Below are 11,377 nucleotides of genomic sequence, written 5' to 3' on the forward strand. Positions count from 1 at the left end.
AAGCAAGATGGAACTCCATAGGTTTCCTGCCCGACTCCAAGATGGTGACCCCCGCCCTTTTCCCTCCAGCCCGGGTTGGACGGCCTCTGCCCGTTTGCAAGATGGCAGCCGCCTGGGGGAAGCACGCTTCCCGCCGCCTGACTTCGCCACGTACCCACTCTCAAGATGGCTTCTCCCCCAAAGCCCCAAGCAGGAGAGCAGCTCCCTCACTGGCTCAAGCGCCATCATGTGGCCCACCCTTTCTCCCCTCCCCTGACTCCAAGGCCGTTTCCGCCTTGAACCCTGACGGACGGTCGCCCTCTCCAAACGCCTCTCGCCGTTCCTCTTGACCCCACCCCTGGGGCCGCCTCATAGTCATCGGGAGGTGCTGGCGGAGGCCCACGGTGTTAGCTCCGCCCCCTCCGCGGCGGGAGCCAATGGGCAGAGCGCGCGGGGGACGTGTTCGGGCGTCTCCGCCATTTTGTGAGTCTATAACTCGGAGCCGTTGAGTTGGTTCCTGCTATTCCGGCGTCTCCACTCCGTCCCCCGCGGGTCTCCTCTGTGTGCAATGGACGGGTGAGTCGTCTGCTCCGCCCTCCCTGCCGCCCTCCTCGCGCCCCAGTCGCCCCCAGCCGCCGCCCGGCCTCCTCGGGGCCTCGGCTCGCGCGACGTCCGCCTCCGCCCGGACCAACGGGTGCCTGAGTCCCTCCCCTGCAGGGCCGCGGGGGCGGAGCGGCTCCCGGGGGCTCCAAGCGGTCCACGTTTCCCGGGCCCGAGCCGTGCCCAGCTTCGGCATTACTGGCCTCGGCGCGCCCCGTCCCGAGTTCACACGGCTGCCCCGTGGCCCTTCCCGCTTCCCGTCCCCGCGCGCACGCGCCGCCCTCGGTACCCCCTGCGCGCTCCCCGCGTGGTCCTTCCGGCTCCCCGCACCCCTCCCCCCTGCGCGCGCTCCCCGCGTGGCTCTTCCGGTTCCCCGTACGCACTGCGCGCGCCCCGTGTGGCCCTTCCCGCTTCCAGTGGGGCGTGCGCGTGCGCAGGTCTCCGCGCTCTCGTTGGGACCCGTGCGCGTGCGCGGCCTTTCCCGCCGCGCAGACTCGGCCCGGGCGCGGCCCGGAGACGCCCCTCCTCTGGTCGCCCGACCCCTCCTCCGTCCCCGGCCGTCCGGCAGCTCCCGGCCAGGCGGCCGGGGAAGGAGCGCCCGCCCGCTTTGTTCCCGGGTCCACGGCCTCGGGGGGTGGTGGTGGCGGGGGTGCCTGATGCCGGCGGAGCGCTTAGCCTGTTGTAGAGGCTGGGTGTCAGGTCCATGGACGCGGGGCCTGCTGCAGCGGAGCTACGCGCGCGGGGAGGGCAGGCGCAGATTCTGGGTTCAGTGTGAGGTGTCCCGAGGCGGTTTCGGTTATCTTTCACATTGAAAGAGATGTGAAGCTTGGAGGAAGCTCCTCCTACCCGGGCCTGACTCTTCGCGGGGCTGCGGGGGGCGCGTGTTGTTACTGCCCGAGAGTCACATGTTTTCTGTGCCGAGTTTGAAGTGGTAGATGTGAACGAAGCCGTGGAGCACTGGGAATACGAGCCTGTGGTTGTCCACCTGTCTCCTGGGAGGCTGGACACCGTTCCCAGCTCGCTAGCGGGGTGTGCAGGGCCCGGGTTCCTCGGGGCTCGTTTTGTCCATTCAGGTTCTCTGGGGAGTGTGACCTGCGGAGTCCCGTCCGCGTCCTCTGTAGGCGGCGTGGTTACCTGGACGTCTGGCCTAGGCAGGGAGGGAGCGGGGCCTGCGCAGCCCGCCTCGTCTCTGAAAGGTTTGAGGCCTTTTCAGGAAAGGCCCTGCGAGTAGGAAGCTGTCGGAAAGTGCGTACTTTTCATTCTTCACTTTTCCTGAGAAGTTTTTTGTTTGAGTCAGGTTTTAAAAAGCTGTTGATGTTAGCGGATGGGCTGGTCTGCCGTGAGAGGACGAAAGGAGCTGGTCAGCACACCTAAAAGCAGGGAAGGGTCGCAGGTAGCAGGACCAGGGCCTGCTTCGGGGTCACCATGCTGGAGTTTGGTTCCTTGAGCTGACCTTCCCGAGGCCCAGAGCGCTGAGAACTGGGGGGATCCTGAGAACAGCCCGAATCTTTGCCAAGTCTGAGAGCCTCCCCGGACAAGTGCAGGGAACACCGAGGTGTGCGACAGGGCAGGCAGGTGGCCTGGTGGGGGGCGTTGGTGACCGAGGTGCCCTCCTGGACACACGTCCTGTGAGTCGTCGGCAGTTGGCTTGCCACGTGGGGCCCTGGGAGGGTTTTACTGTCAGCCTCCAAGAGTTCTCCTGAAGTCAAGGCCTGCGGGACTGCAGATCCCTTGGACAGCCATGGTGTCTTCCCGGGCAGTGCTGGAGTCAGGGAGAAAGTCCAGTCACGGGGCCAGGTTGATGAGTAACTTGTGTTTAGGTTATCTGATAATTTCTGCTGTCTCCTGTAAGTTCCCTCCTTGTCCCCTAGGGCTGGATCTCTGACCTCAGCCGAGCTGCCTGCCCTCTTACCACCGCCTCCCCAGCCTGTGAACTGTCCCTAAGCACTCCCGGTTTTTAGAAAACACGTGGCACTAGAATCTTATTGGACCTGAAGCACCCCTCCCAGGGCTTTTCAAGGGGGCATCTTTGGGGATGGTCTGGGCGTGGCTGGGGTCCCGCTGTGGGCCTTGACTGGAGGACAATGGTGGCTCCTTTTCAAGTTGAGATTAACTGGACGGCAGCTCACTTCCCTGCTCTGAGATCTCTCAATGTTGGAGGGCCTGGGGTGGGGGCCCTGTGCAGACGGACCCGCAGCTGCACCTTGGCCTTGCCCCCACACGAGGCCACCTGGCTAACCATCTCCTCTCTCTCTCCACAGCATTGTCCCAGAGATAGCAGTTGGTACAAAGGTAGGCACTTGTGACCTTGCTTTTCCGTGCGGACCGCACAGGCGCATCTCTCCTGCAATGTGGCCTGGGGGCTGCCCCAGGCTGAGCGCCTTCCTGCCGCCAGCAGTAAATGCACTCTTGGCCTTAGTTTGGGGCTCTGCACCCTGTCCTGACCGAGGGCAGGTAGAGAGAGTCCTGTGGTTCCCGGCCTGGAGTTTGAGATGAGGGCCAACAGGCAGCTTCCATGGGGGGGGGGGGGGGTTGTGTGCTTCTAGTTCTGTGGAAAAACCTGGTCTGGCTGCAGAGCGGTTTGTAGGGTTGTTGGGATTGGAGGGTACATAGGGACTGGGAGGCAGTCGGGCTGCTTTTGACTTATCCTGAAGATAGGTTTTGCTCCAAAATATCAGAGTTTTTGAGGTAAAGGAAAGCAGAGGCCCAAGTCCCCTTGATGTCCAAACCCTCAAAACCGTTGGTGCCCAAGCAGCCAGGTGGCTGGGTGGTAAAAGGGGGAGGGGGTGGTGGGGTGCTGCCCTTACGCCAGGCCTGTGCAACTGGGAGTGTGACTGCGGGGGGCCTGGGCCCAGTTGTGGATACTGGTCGTTCAGCTCTCCCACAGCCCGGCTCCCCAGGCCCCCTGCAGGCAGCCCACTGGGTTCTGGTGTGCCAGCCATGGTGCCTGGGCTGGGTTTCACTTCCCAGGTGGATTCCTGTCTTCACATGCTGCCTGTCCCTATCTCCCTGCAGATTAAACCTGTTTGTTTAGTGGCTGGGCGGGGGGAGAGAGGGACTTCCATCTGAAGCATTTGTAACAGTCACAGAAAACGTCTGACTGGCAAATAATCCTCCTGCCAGCTCCAGCTGGCTCCTGATTCCAGCTGGAGCGGATCTCGGAGGGGGGGCTGTCTGTTCTCAGGGTGGCCCTCTCGTCCATCCTACTCCAGGCAACACGTTTCAGTTCCAGAGCCAGGTCCACCCAGGACAGAAACCCAGCGGCTGTGGGGGTGGGGAGGGGGACTGTGGGGGTTTGTCTGGAGCAGATTCTGCCCAGTCTTCAGCAGCAGGCACTTGCGTAGGGGCTTTTCCTGTGGGTGCACCCTGACCTGGTGTCCTGGAGAGAGCACCATCCCAGATGGTGGGCCTGGCCAGAGGAGTTGGACAAACCTGTGGGGTTCTGCCCTACTGTGTGTCCATGTGTATAGGTGGCGTGGGCGGGATGACACAGGTAGTTTGTCCCACAGATGTTGGTACAGGCTAGCTGCCACAGGAATACCATCAGGGCCAAGAATGCCTGACTCAGCAAGGTCCGACCATACTCACCACCTGTCCCAGGGCAAAGATGCCCTTTTAAAGGTGATGCAGTCATCGCCCAGCCCCTGACTGCTGGGCAGAGATGGGAGTGGGGACCCTTGGCTCAAGCAGGTGGGAGGGAGTAGGCACTCACACCCCCGGAGTCAGCAGGAGGTCGGGCCTAGCGTGCTGTGCAGGGCGTGTACCCAGATCTCACTTGAGTGCCTGGGTCCCATGTGGCCCTTGGCCTCCCAGCACCCACGTCTACTCCAGGAGAGTGAGCTTACCCCCCACTGGCAGCTGGTGGTTGATTTTTGATGTTTTGCCTTGTTTGCATTAAATCTCGACCCTGTGTGATCCTCTTGGTCAGCCCCCAGCTTCTGCAGCTTCCCCTTGTTGGCACTGGTCCTCCACTCTGATATTCAGGCACAGGCCTCTGCCCATGGGGCTACAGCCGCACCGGCTGGGAGTCAGGGCCCTGTGCAAATGCTTACATACAGCCTGGGGTCAGGGACAAGCTCACTACAGTGAGCAGGGCGGTCAACTCTGGACCTCACAGTCTTCCGGCTCATCCCCATGGCCTCAGTGGTGCTATGTGGTGGCCTTGGGCGTAAACAGTTGTACCTGCCTGTAAGCGGCAGTGATACATGCAGTTTGGAGGAAGGACAGAGCAGGTATTCTTACAGGATGGGTGAGAGGCAGGTTGAAAAGGCAAGGCTCCGGGGAACCCCCAGCTGCCAATGCAGATTGCATTTGAGGTGTTGCTCCCTCCCTGGGGACCTGGAGTCTGAGCTCCAGCCTCAACAGTCCTGTTCCCTGCAGAGCAGCCCCAGAGGTGGGCTCCATCCAGGACTGCTGGCTGTCACCTTCCACCCTGGGGAAGTCACTCCCTGCCCCCAGGGCAGTTCTGGTGTGTCCCCGGCACTGGTTACAGGGTCACCTGGATGCCCCCTCCTCAGGCAGTGCCACCTGTTGCATGGAAAGGCAGCATTTCTAGTCCTCTGAAAGAAAGCACAGAGGTGGAGGCTCGGGTTTCCTTAGATGTCTGGAAAATAGGACACACTCCTGTGGCAGAGTGAGTGGCTGCAGGGTGACAAGGGGGCTTTGTTTCTCAGGCCTGTGAGCAGCTCCTGTCACTGGAGACCACCTGATGGTTTACAGTGGGCAGGGCTGCAGCTGTGCCCCTTTGTGAGAGGGGGTGCCAGGCTCAGCCCCAGGTGGCTGGTGGCAGGAGGTCAAGGACCTGCCTTGGGGGTCGGCGTGCAGAGGTCCCAAAAGGCAGTGGTGTCCCCCACCTTGGGAAAGCCCCCCAGGGATTACTGAGGCTGGAAAAGCAACAGTGCTCTCGCATTAGGACCAGTAGGTCCTTGTGAGGAATGGAGGAGAAGGCCTTGGCCCTGCGGGTCCCAGGGCAGGGAGGGGTGGGTGGTCGTGCCTGCAACCTGCAGTGCCCCACACGCCCCCGTCTCTTCCAGCGGGGGTCTGACGAGCTCTTCTCTGCCTGCGTCACTAACGGACCCTTTATCATGAGCAGCAGCGCGGCCTCTGCAGGTGAGCCCCCTCTGGGGTGTGGGCGGGCAGGCCAGATAGCCCCCTCCTGACACCTGCTTTGGGAGCCTGGGAGGTGCTGGGCCTTACCCGGTGCTCTTCTGCCAGCAAACGGGAACGACAGCAAGAAGTTCAAAGGTGACAGCAGGAGTACAGGTGCACCCTCCAGGGTGATCCATCTCCGCAAGCTGCCTGGTGACGTCACCGAGGGCGAGGTCATCTCCCTGGGGCTGCCCTTCGGGAAGGTGACAAACCTTCTGATGCTGAAAGGGAAAAACCAGGTAGCCCCTGCCCCCCCCCCCAGCTGCCACTCACCCTCCCCGGCCCCCACCCTGCCGCTCACCTGCCCCGCCCCCAGGCCTTCATCGAGATGAACACAGAGGAGGCCGCCAACACCATGGTGAACTACTACACCTCGGTGACGCCAGTGCTCCGCGGCCAGCCCATCTACATCCAGTTCTCCAACCACAAGGAGCTGAAGACGGACAGCTCGCCCAACCAGGCGGTGCGTCTCCCCTCGGGCTGGGGGCGGGCAGGCGCGGGGCTGCGGTCTCATGGCCATGCCCCACCTTACAGCGGGCCCAGGCAGCCCTGCAGGCCGTGAACTCCGTGCAGTCAGGGAACCTGGCCCTGGCTGCCTCGGCTGCGGCAGCGGACGCCGGCATGGCGATGGCCGGGCAGAGCCCAGTGCTGAGGATCATTGTGGAGAACCTCTTCTACCCAGTGACCCTGGATGTGCTGCACCAGGTGAGCGGCCCACCCTGCCCTGCCACGGTGCCGGGGACTTGGATGGCCACCGTCAAGCTTACTTGCCTCTCCCCCACCCCCACAGATCTTCTCCAAGTTCGGCACCGTCCTGAAGATCATCACCTTCACCAAGAACAACCAGTTTCAGGCACTGCTCCAGTACGCGGACCCTGTGAGCGCCCAGCACGCCAAGCTGGTAAGTGGGAGGCACCCTTGCCCTGCCCTGTCCTGCCCTGCTGTGCCTCACCTCACCCCGCTGCTGACCCTGACAACGGCCTCCCTACCACCCCGCAGTCACTGGACGGGCAGAATATCTACAATGCCTGCTGCACGCTGCGCATCGACTTCTCCAAGCTCACCAGCCTCAATGTCAAGTACAACAACGATAAGAGCCGAGACTACACACGCCCTGACCTGCCCTCGGGTGACAGCCAGCCCTCGCTGGACCAGACCATGGCTGCCGCCTTTGGTGAGCCACCCACCAGCACCAGGCACCTGCCCTGTGGGGTGCTGGCAGCCACTGCCCTGGTGAGGCGAGGCAGGCGGCGTGTGCGATGATTAGCGTCTCGTTTGTTTCTAGGTGCGCCTGGTATAATGTCAGCCTCTCCGTATGCAGGAGCTGGTTTCCCTCCCACCTTTGCCATCCCTCAAGCTGCAGGTATTCAAAGCTCTGTGCTGGTCCCCATCGCCGATCCTGCATGTCTACTCTGTGTAGCTCTGCCTCCGTGCAGCTGATGCGGGCGCGGTCCCCTGGGTTCCCCGAGGAGCCCTGCTAGGGCAGTTGTAGGACAGCCGTGAGGCCCGCTGGCCCCACAGGGTCTGGTATGACTCCCTTCAAGCAGCAGGACAGGCGCAGGTGGTTGGAGGGATACGACCCTAGTCGGTGGGTTAGATGGCCTGGCAAGGGGCAGTGTGAGGCAGGCACAGCTGCCTCCTCCGTGGGGCGCCGCATGGTGTTTGTGGTCTTGTGACATTCTGCCTGGCATGGCACTGGGAAGGGGATGGTTTGTCCACTCTGGCCAGCCAGGCCCATCCTGCACCGTGGGGCCTGAGCTTTTGTGGTGCTGGGCACACCGGGGTGGGTCCCAGCTGGTGTGGTCTGTGCTGCAAGGAGAGCGTGGAGGAGTGGCTGTGGCAAGAGGGCCTGTGAACCTTCTGGCTGTTTGTTTCTGCTGAGGCCAGGCAGGACCCTTACTCCCCTCGGGACAGGGACATGGGTGCCATTCAACCTTCTGGTCCCTCTCTCCCCAGGTCTGTCAGTTCCGAATGTGCACGGGGCTCTGGCCCCCCTGGCTATCCCCTCAGCGGCAGCGGCTGCTGCAGCAGGCCGGATTGCCATCCCCTGGCCTGGCAGGTGCAGGCAACTCTGTCCTGTTGGTCAGCAACCTCAGCCCCGAGGTACGTGCTTTTCCTTCCAGGCCATCGCTCCTGAAGGCACAAGTGGGCAATCGGCCTCAGGTCTCAGAGCAGGTGGCAGGCAGGCCAGGTCCCCTCGGCGCCCCTCCCGAGTACGCGGTGTTCTGTCTCTTTGATATCTTGATTTACGTTTCCAATTCCATAGCGTTCAGAGCTGAAGTAGCTTTTGGTGCGTGGTATGGTCTTAGCATGAAGCCACGCAAGCCGTGGTCTGGCTAGGGTGCTCTGTGTGATGGGCAGTGGTGGCCAGTGCTGGCCCACGGCCACATCCAGATTGGCAAGAGCTCGGGTTAGGTCATAACAGGCTCAAGATAGTTAACTCTTGAAAGATGGGGTTCCTGTGCCGCATTTCAGGCTGCTCTCTGGTCTCTGACCCTCCTTGGTTGCCTGGCCTGGGGCCCCCCTCCCGCCCCCAGCTGTGAGGCCCGCGCTGGGAAGTCCTCACTAACTGCTGCGTGCTTGTGTGAGCACTGAGAGGCCGCGCGGCCGGCAGCAGGGGTGCGGTGTGCGGGGCGCCGGGCCGCGGCCCTGTCTCCTGCCTGTGTCTGCAAGGTGACCCTGTGACCCAATGTGTAGATCTTGACTGATGGAGCACTCGTTTTCTTATGTATTTACTGACCTGTGTTTTTTTGCTACTTTTTTCTTTTCTCCCCTTCCCCTCTCCCAATTTTTTTTCTTGCCCTGATCCGGAATTTCTTTGCCAACTGACTGCACGGTACTTCTGCTTCCTGTGTTGCTTGAACAAAACAAAACCATAAATAAATAAAAACAAAATTCCCCCTCAAACCCTGCTCTCCGGAAACCAACCTGCCCTTGAATATTAACATCCTGACAACTTCATCATCCATCAACCTGCACGCCTGTGGGGCTGCCTCCGCGGACGATTGGCACCTCGCCCCCTGGCCTCTCCCTTTCCCTGTCCCTCGCTGCCTTGCTCTGCTGTCCTCTAAAGAGAGTCACACCCCAAAGCCTCTTTATTCTTTTCGGTATGTTATCATTTCACACTTTTATTACCTTTTCATTTAATTGAGGGTATTTTTTTACGCGCTGAGATGTACTATGATTTGCAGTTTGGCATTCTGCCTCCATGCGCGGCTTGCCTTCCGTTTGCGTATTACTTTGACTCTACACGCATGGTTATTGCCCCGCATGCTTTTCGAAGAGTTAATGTGTTGGTAGCATGCTAAGTGGTGGTTCTCTGGCAATTTGACGTTCCTGGATGTTGACCTTGGCGGAAGGTGGTCCTCCTGGTACCGCTCCCCGACTAGACGCAGGCCCCCCAGAGGCAGAATACGCAAGCCTGCGGGAAGAGCAGCCCTGCAAGGGTGTGCGGGGCGCGGGGGCTGGCAAGGCGGCAGCGGTGGGTGGGGGTTCAGCGCCCGTCCTGTGCTTTTGAAGGCGTGTATGGGGATGTGCAGCGGGTGAAGATCCTGTTCAACAAGAAGGAGAACGCCCTGGTGCAGATGGCAGACGGGAGCCAGGCCCAGCTGGGTAAGGGGAGGTGCTGGGGGGCGCTGGGGGGCAGGTGTGTGGGCCTCTGGTCACGCGTGTCCTGTCTCCCCAGCCATGAGCCACCTCAATGGGCACAAACTGCATGGGAAGCCTGTGCGCATCACGCTGTCCAAGCACCAGAATGTGCAGCTGCCCCGTGAGGGCCAGGAGGACCAGGGCCTCACCAAGGACTATGGCAACTCACCACTGCACCGTTTCAAGAAGCCTGGCTCCAAGAACTTCCAGAACATTTTCCCGCCCTCAGCCACCCTGCACCTGTCCAATATCCCGTACGCAGTCAGGAGCCGCCTAGGGTCCGGGGTGGGGGTGGGGGTCCCAGGTGTCTCCAGATCTTGCAGCCGCCCTGTTCACTTGGCAAACCCTGCGTGGCTCAGGTCTCCTTTCCCTGCAGGCCCTCCGTGTCTGAGGATGACCTCAAGGCGCTGTTTTCCAGCAATGGCGGGATCGTGAAGGGGTTCAAGTTCTTCCAGTGAGCATAACCCCGCCCCCTCACGTCCTGGGTGCACCCAGTCCCATCTCCTCACGTCCTGGGGCCCCCACCTCGCACCCCAGCTCCCTCAGCCGTCATGCGCCCTGTCTTCCAGGAAGGACCGCAAGATGGCGCTGATCCAGATGGGCTCCGTGGAGGAGGCCATCCAGGCCCTCATCGACCTGCACAACCATGACCTGGGCGAGAACCACCACCTGCGTGTGTCCTTCTCCAAGTCCACCATCTAGGCTGGGACCTCCCGCCGGGCCGGCCACACTTCCGTCATTCCAGAAGAAAGCCACTTTAAAGCAGCTGAAGTGACCTTAAAAGACCAGAGATTTTATTTTTTTAAAGAGAAATCAGTTTACCTGTTTTTAAAAAAATTAAATGGAATTCACCTTGCTCACCTCGGGGAGTCGGGTGCCGGCCCCTGGGCTCTCGGCGGCGACACGTGGACAGTGCGCCAGCTCCCCGCCCCGGCCCTCCCAGTGCCTTCTGCGGCCTCTGCGGGTCGGGCGCTCCCAAACCTCACTCGACTCTCCCGTGCCTTAAGCCTGCTGCTCCAGCAGGGCCTTCTTGGGTAGCAAAAGTGTGGGGGTTCGGGGGAGCAGGCCCTTCCGTGGGGTCCTGTGGCGGGAGGCTGTGTGGCAGGTCTGGCCCACACCCCCACCCACTCAATTAAGCGTGTGATTCCCCTACCCCAGGCAAACCCGGGGCGCCCCATCAGCTTCAGCTTTGGAGCTCTGGTTCACCGTAGTCTCTGTATCAGCTTCAATACAGACATCTGTGCCTAGCGATATTTCCAGTGACCAAATATTCTAATCTTTTTTTCATTTATATGCAAAAAAATAGTTTTGAGTAACTTTTTATATAGCAAGATAAAGGTGGTCTGAGTAACATACGCTTCCTCTGTGTGACCTTGCATACTGTACTCCTTTTATCCGAGCCGCAGGGCAGACGTGATGAGCTGGGGCCCAGGCCTTGGCCCACCCATCTGAGACCCCCAGATGCCTTACCCTGACCGCCGTCCACCCAGGAGGACAAGCACTCTTAAACTTCCAGGGTTGCTTGCTTTCTGCAAATTTTGGACCAAAGTTTTGTTTCTGTTTTTTGTCTGCCTCTGATGCTGGGACCCCAGAAGGGGGGGTCTCCTACACGTTGTCCTGTGCTCGGGTCCCGTGCTGGCCATCCTCTCCCTGGGGTCCAGACCCCAAAATTTCCATTATTGGGGTGGAACAAGGGTGTAAATATTTATAATTTTTTTATACCTGTTGTAAGACGTGAGGGGCAACAAACACGGTTTTTTATGGGACACAGATGTATATTTTGATAACAGCAATTACAGGCTCAGTATTGTATTGCGGGGCCCAGCACATCCCTGCCGCCTGACGGCTTGTAATGTGGAGAGAACCGAATTAAAGCGATTTTACCACAGTTGCTCCTGGGCTCCTTTGTGCTGTGGGTGCTGGTGGGCAGTCTGCCAGTCTGCTGGCCTCGAGATCGCCTACCTGTGCCACTTGCTTCCCCCAACCAACCTGCCTGGTGGGT

General features: G+C 60.6%; 1 protein-coding gene across 1 annotated transcript; it reads left to right on the plus strand.

Moving 5' to 3' along the window:
- The first annotated feature begins 412 nt into the window (after positions 1-412).
- PTBP1 (polypyrimidine tract binding protein 1) lies at positions 413-11,266 on the plus strand. The gene is given in 16 exon segments (XM_036889860.2): positions 413-555; positions 2,841-2,871; positions 5,613-5,688; positions 5,794-5,966; positions 6,044-6,190; positions 6,262-6,432; positions 6,518-6,628; positions 6,727-6,901; positions 7,013-7,090; positions 7,684-7,772; positions 7,774-7,830; positions 8,801-8,834; positions 9,247-9,339; positions 9,413-9,629; positions 9,752-9,829; positions 9,945-11,266. Coding segments are annotated over 16 exon segments (1,671 nt in total). The 5' UTR covers positions 413-547; the 3' UTR covers positions 10,078-11,266.
- The last annotated feature ends 111 nt before the right edge of the window (positions 11,267-11,377 follow it).

This window comes from Manis pentadactyla, chromosome 12, assembly GCF_030020395.1.
Source record: "Manis pentadactyla isolate mManPen7 chromosome 12, mManPen7.hap1, whole genome shotgun sequence".
NCBI lineage: Eukaryota > Metazoa > Chordata > Mammalia > Pholidota > Manidae > Manis > Manis pentadactyla.